Genomic DNA, 27,681 nt, shown 5'->3' on the forward strand with positions numbered 1-27,681 from the left:
ACACACACACACACACACACACACACACACACATACACACACAGAGAGAAACCTGGTTTTCAGCAAAGGTGCAAAGGCCATTCAGTGAAGAAAAGCTAGTGTGTGACACAATGGTGCTGGGACAGCTGGACAGCCAAACAGTAGACTCAGTTCACGGCCACCCCCTCACCCCTGACCCAAAAAAAACCCTAACTTAAAGTTGCCACAGACCTGAATGTGAGAGCTGAAACTATAAAACTTCTAGAAGAAAATACCTTTGCAACATGAGGCTGGGCAAAGATTTCTTACTCAGGACACCACAGGCATGATCCATAAAAATTAAACTGGACATCTGCTCTTCAAAAGACACTATTACAAGAATGAAAGGCAAGTCACAGACTGGGAGAAAATATCTGCAAATCATCTATCTGACAAAGCTCTTACATACAGAATATACAAACAACTCTAAAAACTTAACACGTTGTGTACGGATCACGAGAATCTTCACGAGGGATTTAAACCCCGCCATATGCAACGTGTTAATAAGAAAGCAACCCAATAAAAATTGGGCAAAACCTTTGAACAGACATTTCTCTAAAGAAAATAGGTGGATGGTAAATATTTTTGTGAAAAGACGGCAGATTTCAATAGTGAATCATGGAATTGCAAATTATAACCATAATGACTCCCCCCCAACCCCCCACCCCCACCACTTCTGGACATGGTGACTCTAAAAGACTGGCCCCACTGAATGATGGCAGGGACGTGGGGGGCTGGGGTTCGCACTGCGGGTGGTGTGTGAAGTGCACAGCCTTTGGAGAACAGTGGCAGTTTCTTAGTCACACACAGGCCTGCCCCACCATGCAGCCATGCCAGTCCTGTCCACACACAGATCTGTGGGGGGTGTTGGCAGAATTGTCCCTGCAACGGCCCAAGTGGAACAGATAAAACAGCTGCGGTTCATCTGTGCGATGGACAGTACTCAGCAGCAAGGGGAACGACACCCACACAACCATGAGGGCAAACCTTGATTATGTGAGCAAAATGAGCTGGACAGCACACCCCGTGACCACCTGTGCCACCTACAAAACGCAAACCACAGTTTCAGAAGGTCTCTAAGCCATCAACCGGGAAGGAGAAAGTTTGGGGAGGTGGGATGCAGGCGACGCGGGGCATGAGGCACACGTCGGTTATTTCATTGTGACGGCTTTGTGGGTGTACTCAGACATCAGAATAGCCAAGCGGATTCCAAACATGTCAGTTGCAGACCATCAACACGCCTCTGATGAGGAAGCTGGCACACGTCAAACTCAGCCTGGTGGAGGTGTGTCTGGACACGCTCCAGCTCACCTGGCAGGAGAGCCTGAAGCGGCAGTTAGAGCAGAGCTCCGCGGACAAACTGCTGGCCGCCTACCTGCAGAGCACGAGCGACTACACACCCCTCGGCTTGGTAATATCTGGGATGAGAACTGGGCCCAATCCCCACAGTCCAGCTGGGGAGCTCGCCCACCCACACGCTTCTCATGCTGTGTGGGGTCTCCCTCACTGTGCGCCTGATGTGAAGGCTGACCAGTGGGAATGCGAGGGCTGGAGTTCCCGGCAGCCCCGAGAGGTGTCCAGGCAGCTGGGGGCCTCCAGGCCCTGCTGAGGAAAGGCCTTATCTCAGGGGACCTACCTAGCTCGTGAAACCTGGGTGGCTTTGGGGGTATAGCCAAGCACATGACAGCCCTGCTCCCCAAGTCCTGAGTTTGCTCTGACTGATGTCAGCCTGTGAGAAAGCCCAGAAGGTGAATTACATTCTGTTAAAAAAATAAGTTCAACTTGCAAAATAATTTGTTCTGAAGGAAACATGTTCTGCCATTTTAGACATTTTCTTAGATTTCATTCATTATGAATCAAATTGGACGTAACTATAAACGGATCAAAGATAATCCTACAATTGAACTTCATATGGACTCACATGTGTCATGAGCCCCAACTTAAGGTTATATAAGCAAACTTTAGTGACGTCTCAACACCTAAGCCCTGGAGACCCTCCCCAACGCCCACTGGGTGTTTCTCAGACTGCCCGGATGTCACCATGGCCGGGGCTCTGGAGCTGGGACCCCGGAGTACTGGAGGGTGGGCCTCTCATCTTCTGAGGTGGAAGCAGGTAACTAAAGCAGTTTGTGCTCCTGAAGGAATGGCTCATGCTGAAACGGACCCTGGCTCACACGGCGCTGGCACAGCTGGGGAGCCTGCAGCCGCTGTGCAACGGCTGCGCGGAGACCCGTGCCCGGCTCCTGGGCCTGGCGGGGAAGGCCCTCCACCTACTGGCCACACACACAGACCCTGTGCACCCATCCTTCTACTGGGAGGAGAACCTCTTGGTACACTCCTCTTCTGGTCTGTGGGGCAGGGCATCTCGGAAACATGCGCTAAGTCCCAAATGTGCCCGTCCAGCCCCAGCTCCCTCTCAGCCCAGCTTCCTCCTGCCCCTCCCTGCTGTGATCCCACAAACCCAGTTCTGGGCCCTCTGCCCCCAGGCAGGTTCCCCGTGGTACCCGCAAGGACCCCTTCAGGGTGGCTCATCCTGCAGACAGGCCGCCACAGGCCCCCGGGGTTGGTTTGTGCATTTGTCCCCCAGCCCCCCGGGGCGGGCACCTGACTCCCTCGGGGCCAGTGCCCAGGGACTGAAGGAAAGTGAGCACAGCACCGCTCGTGTGCCCAGAGCTGCTCCCCACCCGGCGGCCCCTGTCAGCCTCCGCTCTCGGCCCAGGGCCCCACGGCCAACAAACTCCGACAGGCACTCCGGGTGGGCAGGCGTTGTCCACCCCACGAATGCCCTGACTGGTGATACGTGGTCCCTAGGCGGGTGCTGACCTGAGCAGCCTCAAGGGTCTGGAGATCGTCCAGGATGAGGGCGACAGGGAGGAGCACTATGGCAGCCCAGCGGCCTGCAGGGCAGCCCTGGAGGAGCACAGCAAGAAAGGCTCGGACCTGAAGGTGCGCCCCTCCCACCTGCCTCGCGCCCCTCCTGCTCCTCCCACCTGTCCCGCGCCCCTCCCACCTGCCCCGCGCCCCTCCTGCTCCTCCCACCTGTCCCGCGCCCCTCCTGCTCCTCCCACCTGCCCCGCGCCCCTCCCACCTGCCCCCGCGCCCCTCCCACCTGCCCCGCGCCCCTCCCACCTGCCCCTCCCTCCTGCTCCTCCCACCTGCCCTGCGCCCCTCCCACCTGCCTCGCGCCCCTCCTGCTCCTCCCACCTGTCCCGCGCCCCTCCCACCTGCCCCCGCGCCCCTCCCACCTGCCTCGCGCCCCTCCCACCTGCCCTGCGCCCCTCCCACCTGCCCCGCGCCCCTCCCACCTGCCTCGCGCCCCTCCCACCTGCCCTGCGCCCCTCCCACCTGCCCCGCGCCCCTCCCACCTGCCCGGCATGCGCCCCTCCCGCGGAGCCTGCCTGAGCCCCTTGCCCCTCCCCCCCGCAGAGGAGGCTGGCCCTCGCCCAGCAGTGCCTGGCCCAGGCATCTGAGGTGCTATTGCAGTGCCTGCAGGTGGCCCTTGGTAATGGCTTCCTGGACATCGCGGCAGCTGCCAGCCTGGAGATGGTGGAGTGCGTTGGCACCCTGGACCCGGCCGCCACGTGCCAGTTCCTGGCGCTGTCGCAGGTATGGCTCGGCTCTCTGCACCTTCCTGAGGCCCTCTGGGCCACCTTGGGGAGAGTGCTCCCTCCTGCTGGAGGCCCCACCAGCTGGGCTGCGACTGGGGCCTCTGCATGAAGGCCGGTGCTCCCCGGATGATGGTGGGGACGGTCTGTCTGCGTGAGGTCCCCTGAGCCTCCGCTCCTCTTACTGGTGTTCTGTGGGTTCAAGAGCCTTGGGGTCGGGAGCTCAGAGCTGAAGCAGCATTTGCCGCAGTGGGTGTGTTTTGGGGGAACAGCCAGACGGGCAGCTGGAAGAAGCAGGGCATCCGAGGGGCTCCTCCCATGGCCGCCTGAGCAGCCCCGCGCCCTCTGCGATCTGTTGCAGAGCTGCTCGGCCTCAGACATGATGCGGGGCATTCTGCTCACGGCCACTGCAGACACCAGCAGCTCACAGCTGGCGGCCCTGCTGCAGCTCCAGCACAGGCTGAGGTGCCAGGAGGGGACTTCCACCAGCCTGTCTGCCCGCGTGGAGCAGAGGCTGGCCGCCATATCCAAGGTGACTAAGGTGACACCCTGTAAACCTGCGGCCCGGCCCGGGAGCCTGACTTCAGCAGAGGCTGTGGCCTGGGCCCACATCCTGCCTCTGCCTCTTGCTGGCTGTGTGGCTCCAGGAGGGCCACCTCCTGGGTGACTGTGGGGGCCTGGGCGGCCATGCCTGGGGTGGTCGTAAGGCTGGCACTCTGGCCCCAGTCAGCTGCAGAGCTGAATCCTGAGAACCATGTGCAGGTCACCGTGGCCACTTGCGCCTCTTCCTTCCCGGGGACTGGCGGGTGGGAGTTGGGGTATTTAAAGAAACAGGACTCCGGTGAGGCTGGTAAGTCACGGAGAGCAGACTAAAGCACTCCGGGCGGTCCAGCCACATCCCTCCTTTCCCTCACAGTTGCTTCCATGGTCCCTTCACCCAGGGTGTACTGTGTACTGCGGGGTGTTTAGCAGCATCTCTGGCCCCCACCCACCAAAGGCCGGTAGCCCCTCCCCAGAGGTGACAGCCAAGTCTGCAGACATGGCCAATGGGAACAGGGCTGCCCTGCTGAGAGCCGATGCCTTAAGCCCCATGAGGGAAAGTCTTTCTTTGAGCAGCGGGGCAAGATGCTACCAGCCTGGGGGAGGGGCTGCAGCTGGAGGAAGACATCCACATGTGTCTGTGCCCACTGGGGGCCGCGTGACAAGCCGGAATAAAGGGCCGCTCCAGTCAGCGTCACTGAAGAAGACAGTGAGCGAAGAGCAAGGTGGTGACCTCTGTAAGCCGACGTGCAGTCCTAACTCTCGCAAATGAGTGGACACCTGGGCCAGCCACTGCCCTCCCTCTCCTCCCCTGTTACTGGGGTAACACAGTGCCCAACTGAGGAATTTGGAGGGACCAAATATATCCAGTTCAGAGAATAGGACCCAGGCACTGGGGGCTTGGTCGGTGGTGCCATCGCTGTCACGGTGTTACTGCTCCCGCCGCTGCTGTTCTGTCCTCATGGAAACCTGCACTGTGTCACAGACTCAGGGTCAGCTACACTGGGGGTGGGGGCCACAGGCCACAGAAAAGCTGGAGAGCTGCAGGACCTCACGGGACAGCATCAGCTTGGGGAATCGAGAAGCAGCCAAGCTAAAAATCCTGAGTGGAAAGCCTTGGACAGCCGACCGACTGCCCGTTGTCTACCCCAGGTCACTGGCTGGTTCAGGGAGCAGCTGGGCCTGGACCTGGCAGAGACCTCGGGAAAGGGAGGTAGCCCGGCACACCAGGCTGACCGCTGGACCATGTGGGCTTTGTGTGGAAGCTCCTAGAAGGCAGTGAGCTCTGCTGTGGTCTCATGATGCCTGGGAAACAAAGACCCGCCTAGGAGGAGGCGGCCAGAGAGCCTGGCCTCGCAAGACGGTCCCATCAGAGTCTCAGAATGAAGAGCTCACAGTGAACTAGAGAGCAGGGAGCAGAAACCCTGCAGCTGGAGAGGACGGCAGGAACAACTGGCCAGGAGCAAGTGCCACATGAGAAATGCGCACTTTCAGCCTGCGGCTTCAGCGGAGGCTACGATGAAGCAGGTGGACGTCCCCTGTGGGGCTGAGAAGGTGGGAGCTGGGGCTCTGGTCCGGGCAGTGCACTGGGATCACCGTCCCCTCGGACAGTCGGGCAGAAGCCACTGCAGCTGAGCACGGGCGTGTTCAACCCAGTCACTGCACCCCTGTGTCTGCAGGACCTTCCTGTGGTCCCGGCAGCAGGCGCTCAGGGTCTGTCACGGCCCCTAGCCAGATGCCCACTGCCCACAGGGGACAAAGAGGTCGTGGGACGCTGTGCAGAGAGGAGGGGTCAGCCCCTGAGCATGCCAGCATGGATGGATCTGGAGACAGAGTCTGCCGTGGTCCCCGTGGGGAGGCGGGCCCGGGGGCAGTGCCCTGAGTCCCTGTCTGGTCAGCCATGGCCCATTGTGGAGACGCTCCCAGCTGCCTGGCTGTGACTGGCACTGCATTGTCTCTGTCTACCCTTCTTGGACAAGTGTCATCGGATCGCCCTGCTGGGTGTGAGTGTGGACACCGGCCAGCTTTTGCAAACCCGAAGCTCAGCGAAAGTAGGAGCCGTGTTTTTGAGCAGTCAGCTCACTGGGGGGCTGCGTGCAGAGCGAGCAGGCGCTGGAACCCTCTGGCGGTGTGGGCTCTACATGTGTGGTGTGGAGGCACAGGGCAGAGTCTGTGCTTGGGGTGGTCCAAATCAGGTTTCTGACATTAGCTGGGAGCCGGTGAAATGTGAGTACAGAGCCGGTGAATCCCACGTGTGCCTGCTGCCCCCTTGTGGTAGCCATGAGTCTTGCTGGGGTCCCACCAACTGGCTCAAAAGCCCCCTCCGGGTGACCTGTCTCCACAGCCTACAAGCATACTTTGATTCCCTGTTTGTCACACAGGCTTGGCAGAATCTCCAGGTCACTAAACAACACTTTAACCTCTTGAATGAGATTCCTCCCACTTTCCGGATCCTCTTTCTGCATCACTCACCAGACAGGTGAGGCTTCCTTTCTATTCCTGTGCCTGTCCCCCCACAGCATGGGGGTGGCCACGCCACAGAAGTGAGGGGGGCGGGAGGCTCCCTCCCAGCTTAGCTGGTGGAGGGGGGAGCACGTCGTTCTCAGAAGAGGCCCAGGGATCATGGCGATTATGCCCAGCCTGCAATGATGCGGGGTGGGCACGGTGCCACCTCCCATCCCCAGAGTGGCCCCGTGTGTCTGGTCTAAAGGTCACCATTCATGTGGGGCCAAACTGTCTGGCTTGTCTGGAGAGCGGGTGGCCTGCCCAGCCCCTGGCAGCGGCTGCAGACGGTTCACCCGGTGACTGTGCCCAGATGGGCCTGTTTTAATTCTGTGTCGCGACTCGGTGAACACGCCTGTGGGAAGGGGCTCCTACTGGACGTGTATGTGGCTCTCAGGATCGTGTCTTTGGGGACCCTCTGCATCCTTCCCACAGGACCCATCTGTACGGCGCTGCCTACGAGAGTCCCAGGCTCATCCGTACAGCCAAAGGGAAGGAGCTGCAGGTGGGGGGTAAGCTCTGCGGGGCAGTACTGCTGCCCGGGCTGGCACGCCCCTGCCAACACACACACAGGTCCCTCCGCTGGGTGTGGCGACCCCAGCCCCCACCCACATGCCATCTCCCCCAACAGCACCTCTCTAGGATGGGGAGCTGACACATAAATGACGCCCAGAGGCATGTGTTTCCCTGGGATCGGACAGGCTCAGCAAAGTCTGGCCGTGTACCTCACTGGGGGGAGCCCCAGCCGTCAGCCAGCCGGTGACACTGTACCAGTCCCTGTGTAGTCACACGGGCTGCTCAGGAAACCATACACTGTGCACAGCAGCCCTCTCGCCCTCTCTGGCATTTCCTCTCCAGTGGAACACCTTCTTTCTTCTTTGTGCCTCAGGCACCTACTTCTACTTGGTTTCTTTTGAAACTAAGGAAGGTTCTAGAATGGTAGAGTCCATCTGCTGCTTCTTCGGGACCCCGCAGGCTATCTCCCTGAGCCCCAAGCACCAGCGCCATTTCTGAAAGTTGTCCTGCGTGAACAGGAGCTCTGTCCATGGCCGAGGACCGGACCCTGGGGGGCTGGCCCTCCTGGGGTCGCCGAGGCCTGGCCCAGCCATGCGGAGCTGACACCCCTCGCAGTGTCCACACTGCAGCACTGGTGCATTTTAAACATGTAGTTTCTGTCTCCCTTTCTTTCCTTGACCTTTGGGGATCCTTGCTCTCCTGGCCCATCCTGTCGCCTGGTGTGGCAGGTACCGCCACTCCCCGGCCGCACAGGTCAGACTCCAGGAGCTGCCTGCAGGGTCCTGGTAGTGGTTACACCAGTGACTCAGAGGAAGGGCCTTGTGGGCATGCAGCCTGGGGGAGGCGGGGGGCTCGTGCAGAGTGCGCCCACCATTTGCTTTCTCGCGTAAGTCCCAAGGGTCACGCATGAAAGGCAGGTCTGCTAAGCCGTGTGCAGGACAGCAGTGCTCTGTCCCCACAGGCTTCTGCAAGGTGGCTCGGGTGGCGGTGAGCCCGGCTGCCTTCTCCTGCCTGTTGGCCAGCGCCCAGGAGTTCCGGGAACAGACCCAGGCTGAGGTGTACAGAGAGGACATGGCCTTGACCCCAGGCCTGGTGAGGCACAGGCCCCAAGCCCAGCTGTCAGGGCTGCCACCAGCCTGTCGGGGGACTGGGACCCCAGCCCAGCTGCAGTGGGGTGGGGTTGGGGGTGGGGGCTGGGGATCCCAGGGGCCTCTCAGCAGAGTCGGCAGGTGAGACCAGCAAGTAGCACTGTCTGCTGGGGTCCGGGGGACCCTGGCACGCAGGCAGGGGCCTCCTGTGCTCGTGAGCTGGGCCCCAGCCACCAGGCTGCTTCCAGGACTGGCCTTTCCACGCGGGCCTGTGCCCCATCGGCTCCACCTAACCAGTGTGTTTTGTGGGCTCTCCTTAGACACCTTCCGATCACAGGCTGTTGTGGCTGAGACAGGAGCAGGGAGGCAGGTGCCTTGAAAGGGAAAGGCTCTCTGTGCAGACGCTCAGTGACACCCTGAAGGCCCTGGAGGAGTACCTGCGGCCGCTGTTCCCCCTGCTCAGCTGCCGGGAGCCCAGGTGCCTGTCCTGCCTGTTTCTGAAGCGCTTTGGCCGGAACTCTGAATCCCAGAGCAGCGCAGTGACGGGCTGGGGGAGGCAGAGAGGCAGGGCTGTTGTCCTCAGATACTGTTCACCTGGAAGCGAGTCTCATCATGACACCATATGCTAACGAGCTTCTCCCCACACTAAATGGGGACGTGCGAAGGCCCCTTCATCCCCAGAGCACCTGACTCTGTCCTCTCTGGAAGTCCTGGTTCCCCGACCGTTGCAACACCCCCACCTCTTGTCCCCGCTTGTCGAGTGTGTGGTAGAGGGGAGAGCAGCTAGAGGGGCCCAGCTCCGCTGACTTGTTTCTGGTAGGAAAGCGAGGTCGGACACATGGTACTTTCCAAATGTGCCAAGAGGTCAGAGGTCAGAGGTCAGAGGTACTCCCAACCCGTTTGCCCAGTGAGGCCGTCCCCAGAGTGAGCCATGGAGACTCCCGGAGGCCCAAGGCGACGCTCTTCAGTTCTTCCTACGTGTGATTTCCATGGAGCTTTAAAACCGGAATGTGCCTTGGCTTCCAGAATGCAGAGTCCCACGATCGTTGCGGATTTGGGGAAACCAAAAAGCAGGGACAAGGAACGGAAGCTGTCGCTGCCCCCGGGTGAGTGACGGCCGCACGGAGGCCACCAAGGCCCCGAGTGACCTCAGGAGCCTCCGTGGCTGATGATGGACAGTTGAGTTGAGACGCACCCACCTGTCTGTGAGAGTGGAGATGGGCTAGAAATGCTCCCAGCAGCTGCAGGCGGGCCTCCCTCCAAGGGTCTCGCAGGGGGGCCCAGAAGGTTCTGTGTACGGCCCCTGACCAGTGCCCACCCTCTGAGGTACACTGACACCCACATGTGCGCATGGCTGCAGCACGCGTGCCATGTGTTACGACGTCGCGTCGGCTGTCACCGTCGGAGTGTGTGCGTCCCAGATGGTGTGAGGGCAGGAGGAAGGCTCCATGACCTTCCAGGTCCGCGGGCTGCTGCTTTCCTCAGTAGAAAACGAAACGTGCTTGTGTTACCTGAGCCGGGGAGGGCAGCTTCAGGGCAGCCCAGCCTGGGTGTCTGTGGCCTCACGGCCGTCTGCACTTCCAGGACAGATGCTTTTTCTCACTCACTGAGCTTAAACCCATTTGAAACGTGCTGGCCACACCATCCAACCCCACTATGGGGGAGGGACACTCAGTGTCTGCGAGGGTTCCGTCTCACCGGGCACCTGATCTTATAAACTGCTCTTTTAAAAAGGCATTGCATCCGTCTACTTTTCTTCCTCCCACAAAGAATTGTGGCACAGAGGGGGACGGGTAGGGGTTTTGTCAAGGCTCTGACTTCCTCCGGTACTGAGCTGCCTGCCAGCTGCCCAACAGTGGAGCTGAAGTGAGGGTTTCGGAAGTGTGTGCAGCTGCTGGGAAGGCCAGTCGTGCTTGCAGTCCAGGGAGAGGCCAGGCTGGACTATCCAAGGTCATTGCTGTGACCTGAGACCTCAGAGCTCCCTGGGTCAGGATAAGGAGGCCGCTCGGTGTCAGGCACACGGGTTTCCACTTCTCAGGTCAAGGATCCCAGGGCGGGGTGGCCCTGACCACCGTGCCTGTCAGAAACAGCAGGTCTCCCCGACAGGCAGGACACGGCTCGTTCGAGGGGCCTCTTGGGCAGCCCAGACCCCTCTGTGCTCTCCTCTGGGAGAGGCTCAGTGCAGCTACTCGCCCTTTGAAAAGCGGCTCCCTACTTAGAGGAGCCATTGCACCCCAGGACCTGCCTCAGGAACTGGATGCCTCAGCCAGATAGGTCCTCAGAGCCCTGGGGGATCCGACGTTCCTGTGACCTGGGCTCAGGACCATCAGTGTCTCTCCCACGAGAGCCCCGCCTGTCCTGGGTCCCCTGCTCTGCAAGGGGCGCTGCAGCCCAGCAGACGGCCTCAGCAATGGCAGGCACGGGGGGCTGGTCCTCTGCGGGCCTAGCTGGTGTCCTTCTGCCCCCAGCTGAGCCTGAGGCTGCAGATGCCGTCATCCTCGTGGTCGACAGATATCTCCTGGAGTTGCCGCTGGAAGGCCTGTCTGTGCTCGGGGCGGCAGCGGTCTCCTCTGTGTCCCGCGAGTTCTCCCTCCAGATGCTGTGGACCCGCCTCCACAAGGGGGAGACAGGTGAGCACTGCCTCGGGGTTCAGGTGTGGGACCGGATTGTGTGAATTACTTTTGCTAGAGGGTGATTATGAAAGGTGTTTACAGAGCACCTACTATGTGCCTGGCCTTCTGTTTGGATCTTTCTTAGCCTCACAAGCTTGAGTTTCAAAGGAGGGGACGTGCAGTGAGCAGCTGCACCGTCACTCAGGTGGTGAGCGACAGCGAGGGAGGGACGCGGGCGGCCAGCGTGCGGGCGTTCTCCCTGCTGTCCCCTGCACAGAGCTCTGCGTGGCTGCTGCTCTCCAAATAAATATCAAGTTAAATAAAAATAAATGGGTCAGACTTCCATCCAGGATGAAATAACAAGGACCAAATTTGCCCTTCCAACTGAAACAAGGAAAAAACCAGACAAAATATATGAAACAATGGTTTTCAGACATTGGTGATCAGACGGGGACGGTGACCCCAAAGGAGGGGACCGATAGGATCACAGTCTCCCCGGGCTGAGGAGGTGGTGCTGGGTGCCTGGGGACCCAGGTGATGAGAGTTCTCGGGGCAGGTCCTGGGAGGAGAGATCAGCAGAGAGTCCCACAGGCCTTCAGCTGAGAACTGGTCTGCAGGGGTGCGAGCAGACTCCCCAAGGTCAGGGACAGGAACAGGGACCCGTCACCGAGCTCATTCCCGCCTGCGCATGGCTCAGCTGTCCACCCGCCAGAGTGGGCACTCATCTCCCACAGGCCTCAGGTACAGTGACCAGAGAGGACGACCTGCCTCTGCACTAATGAAGACGCCTGCCTAGCCCCACCCAATGGAACTTAAAATGAGCCACAAAGCATCAAAGTATTTCCAGGTAACTTAACTGCATCCCCCAACCAAGCTCGAGAAAGTGTACAGACTAAAAGTATCCAGCACCCAATAAGGTAAAAGGTGAAAGGGCTGGACATTCAGTGAAAAATTACGAGGCACACAGACCGGTGGGAAACGATGACCCAGTGAAGAGAAAACCAAGTGATCGAGACGGATCCAGAAATGACACAGTGATAGAATCAGGAGACAGGCCATTAAAACAGTTCTCATGGAACAGTCCTGCGCGGGGGCATCTGAAGTAATGGTGGCCAGTGTCCCCCAGATCTCATGGAAACTGTGATCCCGCAGACCCAAGAGGCTCAGCAAACCCCAAACACAAGAGACAAAAAGAAAACGGTACCAGGAACGTCACAGTCGATGATTTATTGTTGAGCCACACGTGATGGAGCATTTTAAAAGCAGGAGAAGGAAAAAGCCCCGATTCAGGGGCAGCAGCAGACTGAGTGCAGGCAAATGGTGACTGTCTTTACATTATTAAAGAAAAACCTGTCAAATCGCTTCCAAAAGCTCTGGTGAAAGAAAGGCTTTCTCAGACACAGGAAAGGGGAAGGGATTCACCAGGAGGCCTCCCTGCATGACAAAAAAGTGCTAAAGAATGTGCTTCAGGCTGGAAAAAAATAGACGGAAACACGCACAAGGAAACACAGAGCAGAATGGGAAGCAGGTGGTAATATTTAAAACTTTTTTCTTGTTTTAAAAATCTCCTTAAAAGATTTTGACAGTTTAGAGCAAAAACTAACAACGTATTGTGGGGTTTCTAACGTGTGACTGGAAAGCTTGAGGGCAGACAGTGAGGAATTAGAGATGTAAGCGAATGCTCCCACTAGAAACAGATTTACAGCTAATACACAGACGAATGGAGTCATAAAAAACAGCCGAACAGAGACAGAAAAAGAGGGGAAATGGAACAAAGACCAGACGGGACAAATAAAAAGCAAACTGCAAGATGTTAGATTTCAACCCAATCACATTCTCTGTAAACGGTGTAAAAACCCCAACTAAAAGGTAACGGGGGCCGGCCCGGTGGCTCAGGCAGTTAGAGCTCCGTGCTCCTAACTCCAAAGGCTGCCGGTTCGATTCCCACATGGGCCAGTGGGCTCTCAACCACAAGGTTGCCGGTTCAATTCCTCGAGTCCCGCAAGGGATGGTGGGCAGTGCCCCCTGCAACTAAGATTGAACACGGCACCTTGAGCTGAGCTGCCTCCCGGATGGTTCAGTTGGTTGGAGTGCGGGCTCTCAACCACAAGGTTGCCAAGTCAATTCCTCGACTTCCACAAGGGATGGTGGGCTGTGCCCCCTGCAACTAGCAACGACTGTGCCCTCCACAACTAAGGTTGAAAGGACAACAACTTGACCTGGAAAAAAAGTCCTGGAAGTACACACTGTTCCCCAATAAAGTCCTGTTCCCCTTCCCTAATAAAATCTTAAAAAAAAAATAAAGTAACGGTCATGAATGAAAATGCAAGACGGAAAATACGGTTCTTTAAAGGAACCCATTCGAAGGATAATAATGGGTTGAAAATAAAGGCTGGAAAACAGACCATGCATCTTCTAGAAGCCTCTCCGTGCAAGGCCGCGTCTGTGAGTGGTGCCTCCAAGCTCAAGGCCCCAGGGAAGGGAGAACTTTGTCACTCCTCACCGGCCATTCGGAAGGCCTCCTCCTCCGAAGAACGTGTCCTAGTCTTTTGCCAGCTTTCCTACTGGGTTACCTGCTTTTCCCAATAGCTGGTGTTTGGGGTCTTTTTGTAACTCAGTCCTTACTTCGGGATCATGGAGCTGCTACCCTCTGATGTCTTCCAGATACGCCTTTTCTTGCCTTTCACGTTTGTATCTACCTCCCTGTGAAACTGGTGTTGATGTGTAGTGCGAGGCACCCACTGTGTGCACACTGTCTGTGCAGGGGGCCTCCCACCCCCACCCCTGCCTCGCATGTGGTCACGGCAACAGTGGGAGACTGTAGCACATCCGTTGCGGTTGGCAGAAGAACGGCCCCCAAAGGTGTCCACACGCTGATCCCCAGGACCTGTGAGTGACCTGACATGACCAAAGGGACTGTGCAGATGTGACCCAGTGAAGGGCCCTGAAATGGGGAGACAGTCCTGGGTCATCACAAGGGTCCTCAGGGAGGGAAGCAGGAGGGGCCGAGAGATCGGGAGATGCCGTGCTGCCCTGTCTGTAGATGGAGAAGTGGCCGCGGTCCCAGGACGGGGCGGCCACGAGAACGGGCCCAGGGCCTCCACAGGGGGCCAGCCTGCCCACACCTCGATTTTAATCCAATGGGACCCCTTTCGATCTCTGATGTCTGGACTGGGAGATAATAAATTTGTGTTGTTTTCAGCCCCGACATTTATGGTGATTTGTTACAGTAACAAGAGCTGCTACAAAGTCTCACCACAGAGTCACAAAAAATCTGCCTAATGTGAGTTGAATCTTTTTAAATACGTTACTGAGTGGTCCCCAAAAGAAGGTTTTACAGGCGTCACAGTGGAGCATCCCGGAGCCCACATGTTCACGTGGGAGGAAGGCTGTTTGGGCATGAAGGTCACCGTAAACCACCCAAAAGAGCTGAGCTGGTGTATGGATTCCAAACTAATAAAAAGGGAGGACGAGTAAGAAAACAAAGGGACCAGGTGCTCGTCACACTAGGTGGGCGAGTCGTGGGGAAGCCCAGCCTTTTGATCGTCAGCTGAAAAAGCGAATGGGCCACGCCTGCCAGCTGACTGGCAGAGACAATCAAAGGCTGCCTGAGCATCAGATGCTGTTTACGGGAGACACCTGAAGAAAAAGGTCACGGGTGTCAGAAAGCCGAGGGGGACACACATCTGGCAGATGACCAGAAGGGACCGCTGTCTCTCGGTCAGATGCCACAGACTGCACAGCCATCATCATGGTTAGGGACAGGGCCGTCACCTAATGCTCGTGCTTTGAGCCATCAGGGAGGTCAAATAGCCTCAGAATACGTGCGTCACAGGTAGAAAGTGGAGGCAGGGCTACAATACGTCCGGAGCAGACAGCAACAAAGGCAGATGGAGGCAAAACTCGGTTGTTTGAAAATCAGTCGGGACAAGGCCGACAGCCCCAATCAGTTCGTCCAGCGTAGGCAAACAGCAGGGGATGTGGGAGCCGGAAGGAAGAAGCTGCCATTGTTCGAGTGCCTGCAGGAGGGCCCAGGAGCCACTGCAGCAGTGGTGCAGCCAGGAGACAGACGGCAAACGCTGGGGTGGGAGGCAGAGCAGCCAGCAGGGCCCGGCCCCACAGCAGGCACACTGGTGGGTGCCCAGTGTGGTGTGTGAGTGGTCGGCGGCTGGCCTGGGAGCCTCGGGTGACCATTCTTTCTTGCGTCTCCTGGCCCGGGCCTTCCCCACACTGTCAGCCTGTGCAGTTGAGAAATGATTGCCATTTCAACTTTACAAACTTAAAATAAACGGTGCCCACTATGTCTTGTCTTTTTATTGAGGTGAAATTCACGAACCTGAAACGAACCATTTCAGAGTAAACAGCTGAGTGGCAGTCAGTGCTGTGCCCACCTGTCTAGTTCCACGGCATCACTACTGCTTTTTGTTTCCAACAGAAGGGAGCGTGAAAAAGGACACCAAAGGCAAAGAACCGAGGAGAGGTCCAGCAAAGAGGGGCCCGAAGGTAGGCGGGCGGGGCCCCGCTGACCCTCCAGATGGACACAGGACATCCCCACCGACCGTTGTCTGTCGTCGTAGGGCAGCGTGCCCCGGGTCACCTTCCCTGACTGCATCACAGTCAGCTCAGACAACTTCAAGTGTATCCTTTGCTGGACCCCCGCCCCCGACGCGAGCCTGTGGTTCTGGTTCTCCTTAACCAAGACCCGGTCATCGTGGACCCGTACAACGAGGCCCAGGGCACAGGTGAGCACTTCCCACGGCCCCCACTCCACACACACGTGCCACACGCCCCCGGTGCCAGGCGTGGCCCAGCCCCACGGGGCAGCGTGTGCCGAGTGCGAGGCGTCAGGCCTCTGCCGCTTCCCATTGTTCCCTCAGGGACCCCGGCCCTCCCTCACCACCTGCGGCCACAGCACACAGCAGTGGTGTGAAAAAGGACCCCTGCAGCGGCATCTGGCCCTCTCCTGGGGGGTGGGGAGGCAAAGGGCCTCCAGAGGGTGTGGGTGCCGCCCTGCAGCTCTCAGCACTGAACTCCGTGTTTCTCTTTTGCAAAATTGGTCCCAAAGGAGGGAATGAGACTAACATTTCCACAAGCAGTGAATGCTGACACCACCTCGGCCTGTGAGGCTGAGCCCGGGGCCCCCGCTGCACCAAGGGCACAGGGACCTGCCTGGCCCCACAGCGCCACACGTGTGTGGAGAGCTCCTGTGTTTGTCACGAGTCACTTGTCATTGCAGATGAGCTGACTCCTGTCTCCGTGACGCAGGAAATCCTGGACAAATTCAAAGACAGGTTCACTGCACGATGGACGGGACACCTGGGAAATAAGCACTTGCCCAGGTTGGTGGGTCCCTGCACCGTCTGCAGGGCACCAAGGAGCCAGTGGTTGGGGCTGCACACGTGGGGCTCTGTCCTCCCTCTCCACCTGGGCCCTGCTGTCTCCCTCAGGCTCCTTCCCGCCCTGACCCTGCCTGTCCCGTGGACGCCCAGTGGCTCCTGGTGTCTGACTGTCCCCCTCACACACGGGGCTCCTTGGCCTTCAAGGGGCTGACTAGGGGCTCATTGTCCGCACCCCCGTTTTACAGTGAGGACCTGGGCACCCAGGAATGTGCCCCGGCACAAGGTCCCGCAGCCAGTCAGCTGGGCCTCCTGCAGGAGCTGGGCCTGCTGGCACATGTCCTGTGGACACCTTGGGGACCTGGGCGTGCTTGGCAGTCAGGGAAGCGTCCTTCTAGCACTTTCCAGAGCCATGGCCCTGGTTCACCCCAGGGACACGAGGTTCATTCTCAGGAGAGCTGGCTAGACCAGCTGCCCAGGGAGCCTGCGTGTCAGACGCAGAGAGAGGCCACGGCGGCGTGAGCACTGGTGCTGTCCTAGCGAGGGGTGGGGCGTGGCGGGAAGACAGCCGAGGACAGTGTTGCTTTAGCAGCGCGTCCCAAAGTGTGTCACCCTGAAGCCCACGGCCCTCAGAGCTTCAGGACAGAGTCGTCCTGGCTGCATTGCTCGCGGACACCTGCCTGTGCCTGGCCGCCCGCCTGCCCACCCGTCACTCTCCTCCCTGTGCAGTCAGGCTGAGTGGGAGCAGCTCCTGGGCAGCTGTGATGGCTTCTTCTTCTACGGGATGGAGAGCTTCCTGTCCCACGTGCTGGTGGAAAGGTTGGCGGCCATGAACTTAGAGGGTGAGCCAGGTCCTCTTGGGACCCCCAGCCCGACTCTCCACCAGGACCTGTGGGTACAAAACGATTAGCCACAGACGCACTGGGACAGGGCCGGGCCAGCCGTGTGTCGTCGGTTGTCGTCATCTGACAAAAAGGGCTGGGGGTTCCGGGGCCAGCTTCTCCTGCCCTCAGGCCCCACCTGCATTTCTCAGACACCCCACTTCAGATTCCCAAACCTGGCAGGCCCAGCCAGGGGCAGGAGTTGGGGGTCACCCTCCAGGCTTGGGCCTGCAGAGTCCCGGAGGCTGGGGGGCTGAGGGGGCATTTCCAGAACACGCAGGTCACAGCCCTCCCCACCAGTCCTTCTAGCCTAAGTGTGGGTGCTCTGGGCCTTGCTTTCCCTCTTGCTGTCTATCAGTAGTCTAGGAGGCTGCCAGGTAGTCCCCCACACCCCCAGGATGCCCGTGTTTGGTTGGCCTTTTCAGGGGTCCCTAAAAGATGCCCCCCCTTTGAGGTGGGTGTTCCTATTGATGGCAGTACAAGCATGTGGGCACTTGTCCCGTGGTCAGGGAACCTCAACCTATCCCTGTCACCTGGTGCCCGGTCTCCTCTCCCGCCCACCACCCCACCCCATAAGCACGTCACCTGGGCGGATTCCTTACCCCAAGGGGAGGTAGAAACAGCCTTTCTGAAACTGCAATTCTGAGCCTTCTTACATGGGGGGCCAGTGAAATCCAAGCAATGTGCGAGCTGACAGATGCCTGCGGGAGTGGCAGTGTTCTCGGGGTCCCGTGGTTCCCTGCCACATCCTGCTGCTTCTGCCTGCCCTGGGCTGCCCGAAGCCCAGCCCAGCCAGGGGTGAGCTCTGCATCCGTGGGGCTTGCATGCACACCGTGTGTCCTGTTTCAGTGGCCCTGGGGCTCAGGTGACCCAACTAGTCACCGTGTGCCCAAGACCACCCTTAAAGCAGACACCTGTCGGTGTGGCATGTTGGCAGCCGAGACGCCTGGCCAGGCAGGAAATACTGGGCCCTGTTGCACAAGGAGGCAGTGAAGGGTATGGGGCTCCTGGAGCAAATAACGTCCCATGTGCCCTGTGGCCAGTGGGTCCCGGAAAGGGCCTTGGGTAGACGCCGGCCTGCACGGCCCCTCCTGTGTCCACAGCGTGCCACGTGATGGTCCTGCTGGACCGCGCCCGGTCCTGTGAGAGCTCGCGGCGACAGGTGGAGTCCTCGGAGAGCAAGAGGTGCCTGTGAGCCCTGCCCGGGCTCTGCTGGGCCGGCCTGTGGATGACTGACGGGAGCTGGGGCGTATGAGCAATGGGTGTGCCCCCTGGGGAGCGCGGGGGACAGCGTGTCTGCACGCCGTGGGCAGAGTCCCACGAGGGAGCCAGCCTCCGTCATCTACCCCCAGACCCTTCCCTGGCTAAGTCTCTGGGGAGCAGACGCTGAGCACAGGCCTGGCTGGAGCCTCGAGACCACTGGGATTGGGCCAAGAGACAGGGCCGGCAGGTGGGAGGGTGCCCCCCACACACGCACCCCCAGGCCTCTGTGGACTGACCAGGTGGCCCAGCAGGACAGCTCCCTCTCACAGGGATGTGTCCCCTCCTGGCTTCAAACCATGCTTGGGAGCAGTGCAGAGGGGTCTGGCAGCTCTGAAACGCCTTTTCTTGTTAAGTGCCATTTAAGTTTGGGGGGCGGGGACGGACATTCTTGATTGTTTCAAGAAGTTTAAGAGCTGTCAGTCCAAACACACGCTCAAGCCCTTAGCGGTGGTTGGGTTGTGGGAGGGGGAGGCTCTGGTTCATGGGAACTGGGTCCCCACAGTGCTGTGCAGCTCTCCTTAGAGGAGCCGGTCGAGACTGCTGTCCTTCTGAGCCTGGCAGGGGCCAAGAGCATCCTGGCGAACCAGTGGCCAACACGCCTGCAGGACAATGCACTGCGGGCCAGCGTCCTGTGGGAAAGTAAGTGGGTGCAGCCCCACGCCCGTCCCGCAGAAGCCCACGGGGGCCACGCTGTCTGAGGGGAGCTTTCTCCCTCAGATCTGCTGACAGTTGGCAAGCCGACTGGGAGAACGGTCCGTCTCCTTCAGAAGATGGAAGCTGGCGTCGTGGCCGAGCTCGGTAAGAGAGACCTCCCACCTCCCTGCTCCCCTCTGCAGGGTCAGTGTTCCCACCTCTGCTTCTGCACAGCCTCTGCAGGTCGTGTGTGACGCAGACCCTGAGCCACGGTGTGGCGTGGCATCTAAACTCCTAGGGAGAAACACCGGTCATTAGGTCTGCAAATTTGTCTTTAAAACCGTTTAAGTCACACAGATTCTAAATGCCCAGGTGTGCGGTCTGGGAGCAGATGGCCACACCTGGTGGCAGCCTCACACGTGGAAACTGGTGTAAAAGTTTCACTACAACACTTGTTAATGGCTTCAGCGGTCTGTTAGAGGGATAATCCACCTAAGAGAGGTTTATCCCGGGATGACTAAAATCGTGAAACCTTCAAAATACGCAACACGAAAGGAGCTTAAAATGTAAAAATCACATTGTCTGCTTCCTGAGATATAGTTCCCAAACAGTAAATGCTTTTTGAATGAGTGAGTGTGTGAATGTGAATGGATGTATGAGTGAGTGAGTGAGTGAGTGAGTGAGTGAGTGAGTGAGAGTGAATGGTGTCACAGGTGGATGGAGGTGAATGACGGTTCAGGTCACAGGACAGTCAGGTGACGGGGACAGAGGGTGCAGCTCTGTGGAGTGAGAAGCAGCCGCAGGTGACTTTTCCGTCAGCAGAGGGCGGGCACCTGCCCGGTGGCCCTGTGCCAGCGCTGCTGCTGGGTAGTGTCCATGCCCAGTGCAGGCCGCCCACCCCCTGCAGTCAGGGTGGCCACTGAGTGGTGGCAGGAGGAGGCCCCGAGCTGGTAGAATCTTCCGGATTCTTGCGCTCAGTGCCGAGGTGTGGTGAGGGGAGAGCTGGCCCTGGTGTCAGGCAGTCCTGTGTCCTCCGTGTCCTTGTCTGTGAGGACGCATCCGAGGCAGAGCCAGGAGCACCCCGCCCCCGACCCCACCACGCACGTGGCCCTGGGCACTTCACGTGCTGCTGTTCCTTTCCCCTCAGATGAATCTCCAGGGACCTTGAAGGACAGACTGGTGTCCCTCCTGTCACAGCTGCCAGGCCCTGAGCAGCTCCCCATCAGCCTCAACCTGGTCCTGTACGGGCTGCCAAACCAGGCTGTTGTGTGACATCCTCCCTGAGCCCACCGCAGGCCCAGCCCTGCCACCCCGCGGGCGTTCCCAGCCCTGATGCAGCCCAGCCCCTGGCCTTCCAGTGACCTGCTGGGCTGTGGCCCCTTCTGCCCAGGGAGCCACCTGCCACCACCTCAGTCACCCAGGACCATCCCCTGCCCTGTCGTGGGAGCACGTCTGTACCCAGGGGCCTGGATGGGGTGGGGTCACCACCTCCCGGGAGCCCTCAACCCCAGGTGGGCCCTCAGAAGATGGTTTCTGGCTGACGCAAACACCTTTCCCTGAGATGGACTCACGGCTCCTCGACAGGGACACTTGGGCAGTGGGTTTGTTTTCTGTTCAGCTGCTTGAGTAAATGATTATACCAAGCCACTGCTGTGTCGTCTCGGGGGCCCCAGCACTGGGGGTGGGGGCCTGGCCCAGCCTCGGGTCAGGAAGCAGGGACCCGCTCAACCCCACACCCCTCCTGCCCACCTGCCTGCCAAGACACCAGAACCTTCTACCACCTCAAACTCCAGGGAGGACGCTGGCTACGTGGGATGACCCCACTCAGCAGGCTCACATCCCAGCCGAGGAAGCCACAGGCCTCCCACATGACCTTCCAGCCGCCCAGGGAGGCCTGCGCGGCTCTGTCCCCAAGCCGGGACCCTCCTCAGCCGGAGCTTTCCTGCCCCCACGGCATCAAAGTGGGGCCGTGTCTTCAGCCAGGGACCTGAGATGCGAAGATAAGGGGCTGAGAGCCATTGAGCAGAAGCAGCCTGTATGTGCTGCAGGTGAGGGGACCCTCCCAGCTCTGGCTCTGTCCATGTGTTTTCTCAGTGTCAGGTGTCAGGCAGCACAAAGGAAGGGGGCGTGCTCCCTCCCCCACGGAAGGCCCAGGTCGATGCGTGCCCTCTGACCCCCTTGCTGTCCCCTCTGACCCTTGGCATGTATCTGTCCCACTCTGGGGACCACACATCAGTAGGGCCCAGCAGGGTTTGATGGGGACCTTCACACTCCAAACACCCCTTGGCCATATGGTCGGCACTGAACTTGCCAGCCCTGCGTCCCCGTCCCGTGGCGGGTCCTGGGATTCTGAGGGTACCTGTGCAGGGGGTGGGGCTGCTGGCTCCAGTCGGCGCTGCTTCTGGGCTGAGTGGCAGGCGGGGTCAGGATCCCGCTGCCCCTGAGTCACGGCACCGGAGATGACAAAGTGAACGTGCAGTGTTGACAGCTCCGGGATGGTGCTGTAGGAGTGGCTGTAGGAGGACCCAGAGTCCTGCGTTTGTCCAGCCTGATGACCCCTTCACGGTGTGGTCATCTCTGACGGCTGAACTGGGAGCCCTTCGTGTGGGGGGCCCGGTCCTGTCCAGCATTTCCCTGCTGGCCTCTGAGCACAGATCAGGCATCTGAACAGGAGTCACGACCCCAAGCAGAGCCTTGCCCCCTGCCTGCCTCATCTGGAGACTTCTCTGGCCTCTGAGCACCAGCTGTGGCGCCACCTGCTACCTGGCAGCCCCCCAAGGGCCAGAGGATGCCAAACCCCAGGCCAAGTGACTCCTGGTAGCCATGTGGGCTGTGGGGCCAGGAGTGGAGCAGATGGGAGGTGGTATGAACATGGGGGGTTCCCCTGGTACACACGAGGGGCTGGGGGCCATGAGTCACCCTGACCTCGTGCCCTGACACCACTGACGAGGCTGTATCACCGCAGCATGGCCTTGTCCCTGCTCTTAGATGCAGAGGGCCCAGGACTGGGATGTGTGACAGTCCAAACAGTCAAATAAACAGGAGCACAAGTTAAGACAATGACGAGCTGTGCCTACCAGAGCTACTAAAACAGCTAAAATAGAAGCGGCCAACACCAAGCACTGGTGAGGATGCACAGAAATGGTCTCCTGTGCATTGCTGGTGGGTCATGAAATGTGCTGCAATTCTGGAAACATCCACTCAGAACGTGCATAAAAACAAGCACAGGGCCGGCCGTCGCATCCCCAGGTGTCACCCTGGAGAAGTGCACACGCCCGTCCACGCAAACACATGCAAATACATGTGCACGGACGTCGACAGCGGCTTCACTGTCCCACAGCAAGGAACGGGGGAGAGCCCGCGTGAATAACAGCCGGCCCGCGCATGTGCTCAGCGGAGCGCGGGTGCAGACGCCGATGCCAGCCTGTCACATGCTATGCGTCTCATTCCTAGAGAGACAAGAGATTAGTGCTGCGGGAGACAGGGACCAGGGGGCATGACAGAGCCTTGGGGTGACAGACCACGTCTGGATCGTGATTGTGGCAGCAACACATCTATATGTGAGAGAGCATTTCACAGAGCTGCACACACACGTGCACACATGCACACAGGCAGCACAGCACAGGCACAGGCACGCACGCCTGTGAAGAGGTACAAATGGAGCACCGTCTGCAGTCAGTTGACAGCACACGTCGGATTCCGTTTGTCACCTCAGGGGTCACCGCTGGGGGGCTGTGTGAAGGTTACACTGCACTGTCAGCACTAGTTTTTCAACTTCCTGTGGTTCTATGGTCAATGCAACATAGAATGTGTTTCAAAAAGCTCATCTTTGATAATGTTGAAAGGTGGTGATTCCCCTCCACCTTTTTTCCCCCGTTTTCCAAATATATACACATAGTTCCAGTTAAAAAAAAAAAGCTAACTAATGACCAGGGGATAAATGTAAACCAGGGCAGTGCTGGAAATAGGAGCTTCCTTCTAGAAAGATGCTGGCGTCCACCCAAACAACAAGAATAAAAAGCTTCTGGAAATCCTTCATCGATGCAGCACCATGTTTCTCGCCGCACACTGTGTCTGCTCGTGTGAGAAATATGAAAGAGTGCTGTGCCGTGTCTCTGAGGCCCTAAAACAACTTTCTGAATTATGTCCCAGCAACATAACAAATCACATTATCAATTAACTTCTACAACAGAAGTGGCGTGCTGTAACAGAGCCAAGCGTGAACAAATTACGTGGCTGAAATTTATGTAACCCTAAAAACTACGCAGAGAAGAAAGATCACTTGGAATTTATTGGCCATAATAGGAAACAGAATGTAATTCGGATGGTGGGCAGCCCTGACACGGCGGCCAGACCTGCACGTTCTGAGTGTGTTCCACAAAGGACACAGTGGGGTGACCAGCCCAAGCTCCAGAAAAGGACCGCAAGGCCAGGTGACCCTGTGTGAGGGGCGGAGGAGGGAGCCGGGCAGTCGGCTCTGGTCCAGACTGAGCTCTTGACAGCCGGTGACCTTGAGCTGGTCACTGGGAACTTCATCGCTCCCTGCAAATGCAGCAGCTGACCCAGAGCCAGGCCAGGCCCCACGGCCTGCCCTGTGTGCGGGAGGCAGCGGCCCACGGCCACAGTCCCATGTACATGCCCTGCCCTTTCCACATGGGTCCCAGCCCCTCTGTGACCCTTTCCCTCCGTTCCAGGCTGTCAGTGAGTGTCTTGCTTATCAATCACCTTTCTAAAAGTTCGACTTGTTTTCTTAATCTATGTCTCAAAAGCACTGACTTCTATATTTTTATAATGAGTGCTTTTAACAATGCTTATTGAGGGAAATTTGGAAAGTAAAGTGCTCACAGATGCCACCAAAGGTCAACATTTTGATGAATTTCCTTTTTTCTCTGCCTTTGGTGTCCTCAAGTCCCTCACGTTTTCACTTGCTGTGGTAAAGGACTTCCCATTTCAAGATTTTAAAATCCAAATCCCGATCTAAAGCATCTCTACCCTCCCACAGGCTGCTTGCAGCAGGGCTGATGCCCACAGCACAGAGGCAGGCCTAACCCCAGCGGGCGGTCACTGGGGAGGACTGTACAGGGGCCCTGCCGCCCCAGCCCAGGAATGTGGGCTCTGGTGCCCACTCAGGGTCACAGTTGTGTGACCGGTAAGGCGGGTCGCCCCAGGTCCAGGCATTGCGTTCATTTCTCATTTAATCCTCATGGAACAGCGTCACCCAGGCCCAGACTGCGGTCCATCACACGCCCTGCCTCTTGCCAGCCCTGGCCACCTCCGTCTGCCCCGGCCCAGTGCTCTCGCACAGGCTCTCCAGGCTCTGGGACTCCCCGCGAAGACACCGCTCCCCTGGGAGGCCAGGCCACGCCTCACGGGGCCTCTCTCCTCTCCAAGTAGTTAACTCCTCACACTAAAAAGGCTCCCAGAGTGATTTGGATTAAGAAATTAGGCAGGTTAATAAAACGAAAATGTTCCCAGAGCTTTGTATATAAATTTCTATTAAGTTCCCTCATCCAGCACTGGTCCTAATAGTTTAATTTCTGTATTGAATAATTAAAACTCTATTTTCAATTGCTGTGAACAATTGTTTTCCTTAATGATCTTTCTAGAGGAGCCAGTAATTTTACACCTTGTAAAAATGATTAACTGCGTCATTATCCCATACCCCTGAAATATGGCCCAGCAACTTCCCCGAAGGCCGTCTGTATTCAATTAACGCCCCCTTGCGCTAGACGCCCAGGAGTACTTGGGCCGCGAGTACCCCGTCCTCTCGTTTTATTATGACGATGATGAAGATGGAAACAACCGGTTTAATTATCCCATTTCCAACAGTGAAATCAATTTGCAACACGGCTTCACCCTTTAAAAGGAGATGACAAAGGCGGCATCGTGGTCCCTGGGAAGGGCGGCTCCGTCTGCTGGGCCCAGGGGCATATGCGCCCCCGGGAGTGGCCCCAGGAGCTGGCCCCTCCCTCTAACCACACAGTGGGACCCCAGGCAGCTTCTGCACTGAGCGTTTCCCTGTGGGAGGGACCCACAAGGATCAGCAGACTCCTGGAGGGGCCTGCGACCCCCGCATCTCGCGGTCTTGTCCCCCAAGTGGCTGCCGGCTGCCCCCACCGCCCAGGCCCCCCAGCAGCAGATCTGTGAGGTCTGACAGCCCCCTGGAGCCACGGGGACACCAGCCTTCGGGAGAAGCCAGGGGTCCTGGGGGGGATTGATGGCAGCCCGCTCCCTTTGTCAGGGTGACTCAGGGGACGTGCCCTGCCTCGCCACTCAATCACACGGCGCTGTCGGCCTATACAATCTAACTGTTTGACGTTTTTATCACAATTCATGGTGACCACAGGGAGACGACTAGATTAATACTCCACGTGGTTGGCTAATGGCCGCGATGGAGCTGACGGGCCAAATTACAGGGGTGCTCTTACATTTTCTTATTATAGATTTCAATTCTTTGTGACAAGAGGCGAGAGACGGTGTTAAGATAATAAGATGCTGGCGGCATCCTCCACCCAGCAGCCCCACCCTCCTCCCTTTCTGGGCACCTGCTCCCAGCAGGCTCTGGGCTGGGCTGGGCTGGGGGGGACATGGGGCCACCCTTCCTGAGCCCTGGGATCTCTCCCTTCCCCTGCCCCCAGGACCATCTTCTTCCAAAAGAGGCCATTGAGCTCAGAACTGCCGCCAAAGAAGCTGCAGCTGGAGCCAGGAATGAAGCCGCTGTGGGACGCCCCCTGCTGTGGAGACGCATTTTCTCAGCTGGTAACTTGGGTCTGTTCGTGAGCCTGGTGGTCAGTGGGATCTACTGCCTGTGGCTTATTTGTGATTTATTGTTTTCTTCCCTTTTTGTTATTAATGCTAGTTCTTAGTGTAATCAGAACTCTTTTTTTCCTGTCATAGACATTGAAAAGCTTCTTCCCAGTTTCTTTAGTTTTTCTTTCTTTTTATTTATTTATTATTATTTTTTTTTATTGGGGAATATTGGGGAACAGTGTGTTTCTCCAGGGCCCGTCAGCTTCAAGTCATTGTCCTTCAATCTAGCTGTGGAAGGGCAGCTCAGCTCCAGGTCCAGTTGCCGTTGTTAGTTGCAGGGGGCACAGCCCACCATCCCTTGCGGGAATTGAACCAACAACCTTGTTGAGAACTCTTGTTCTAACCAACTGAGCCATCTGGCCTCCCCTCCGGAAGCTCAGCGGCAGCTCATTGTCTTCAATCTAGTTGTGGAGGGCACAGCTCACTGGCCCATGTGGGAATCGAACCGGCAACCCTGTTGCTCAGAGCTCGCTCTCTAACCAACTTGAGTCATCCGGCCGCCCCCCCACCCAGTATTTTTATGATGGGCTCCACCCTAAAAAATATTTCACACATTTTTTTCTGGCATCGATGTGATTTTTTCCATGATGGATCTGACCGGCGGGGAGCCAGGCCCCGCTGTGCCTCCAAATAGCCGGCCTTCAGGGGTAACCCCGCCCCCATCCCAGGCCAACGCTGCACCTGCCCCACGGGGCCCTCCCCACGCAGCTCCTGGGTCCCCCACCTGCTGGAGAGCCTGTCCTCGTCCTTGGGGCTACCCAGGTATTCTGCCACGGACTACTCTCACTTATTGTCCGTTTAAGACTCAGAACTATGTGGAAAGCCTTCTGTGCACAAAATCAGGTGCAGGAGGCTGGGTGTGAGGACTTGCTGGACAGGCCCCAGCCACCCAGGGGTCGGCTGGCCTGGGGAAGCCCCTCCCCTCCCGCGAGCTTTGGAAAGAGCCCTTCATGATTCTGGTCATGTGTCCAGCCAGCTTTTGCTCGGACGCTCAGTAACAAGTGTCCCTCCACCATCTCGTGGGGGCTGGTTTCCCAGCCGCCCTCCTCCATCCTCGCAGCAGAACAGTGGTGACACGTAGGGGCTCCTGGAGACTATTCCTCCTTCCAAGGGCACAGCATCACCTGGCCAAGCTGGACAATCGGAGGCAAGTGTCATCCTCCCAAGAGAAGCAAGGTGAGTCACGTGGCTCGGCAGGGGGGCCTCTGGCTGAGAAGGGGTTAACCTTAGGTTCATCTCATTAGATACAGTCATTCCTGGGCGCTTCATAGGAACAGCAGCCATAAAACACAGGTGGCTCTGGGTCCTGCAGACCAAGCCACATCCTGATGCCACAGGCCACCAGACCTGGCGGAGGGGGTGCCTATACCCCACCCCTGTGACAGGACGGGCTCTGTGGGCCGGTCAGCTTCATAAGACCCTGAGCCCAGACTAGACCACTGGGCCCAGCTCACTTCCCTTCCCAGCCCTGTTGAACCCATTGCCTAGACAGTGGATGGCTTTAGTGGGGGGTCAAAAGCCCCTTGGACATTGCAAGGAATGTGGGGTACACCTTGCCTCACACAGTAGGCAGGTCCCCTGTGGGGACAGAGTCCCTGAGAGCAGTTTCCAGGCTCTCGGCCTCCTGTGGAAAGGTGCTGGCTCGGGTGGTAGATGGCCATCAGCTGTGACTACTTGGCCATCAGCTGTTACCGGTTAGCCATTGGCCACTGATATAACTGCCGTGGCTGAGCTAGCAAGGGCGGATTGCAGTTAGCAAGTGAGGCTGGTTGGCAGGCAGAGAAGTGGACGGCAGACTGCTCATTGTGTGGCTCCTGCTTCGTATGTGCGTCTCACCTGGCTGCCAGAGAGACTGGGGTGCAGGAAGACCCCTTGTT

The 27,681-nt window shown here is 58.1% G+C and overlaps 1 protein-coding gene across 1 annotated transcript in view; it reads left to right on the forward strand.

The window, feature by feature from the left end:
* The window catches only part of CFAP46 (cilia and flagella associated protein 46), an 89,495-nt gene extending 68,860 nt beyond the window's left edge, over positions 1-20,635 (forward strand). The window contains 20 exon segments of the mRNA XM_074338661.1: positions 1,241-1,429; positions 2,160-2,348; positions 2,830-2,964; positions 3,445-3,624; positions 3,985-4,155; positions 6,545-6,642; positions 7,101-7,177; positions 8,143-8,273; positions 8,590-8,747; positions 9,296-9,375; positions 10,738-10,899; positions 15,317-15,384; positions 15,459-15,578; positions 15,581-15,623; positions 16,118-16,220; positions 16,947-17,059; positions 18,202-18,283; positions 18,864-19,000; positions 19,079-19,159; positions 20,142-20,635. Coding sequence (XP_074194762.1) covers positions 1,241-1,429; positions 2,160-2,348; positions 2,830-2,964; positions 3,445-3,624; positions 3,985-4,155; positions 6,545-6,642; positions 7,101-7,177; positions 8,143-8,273; positions 8,590-8,747; positions 9,296-9,375; positions 10,738-10,899; positions 15,317-15,384; positions 15,459-15,578; positions 15,581-15,623; positions 16,118-16,220; positions 16,947-17,059; positions 18,202-18,283; positions 18,864-19,000; positions 19,079-19,159; positions 20,142-20,266 — 2,442 coding nt within the window. The 3' untranslated portion in view covers positions 20,267-20,635.
* Positions 20,636-27,681: the final 7,046 nt, after the last annotated feature.

The sequence above is a fragment of the Rhinolophus sinicus genome, linkage group LG07 (assembly GCF_036562045.2).
Source record: "Rhinolophus sinicus isolate RSC01 linkage group LG07, ASM3656204v1, whole genome shotgun sequence".
NCBI classification, from domain to species: Eukaryota; Metazoa; Chordata; class Mammalia; order Chiroptera; family Rhinolophidae; genus Rhinolophus; species Rhinolophus sinicus.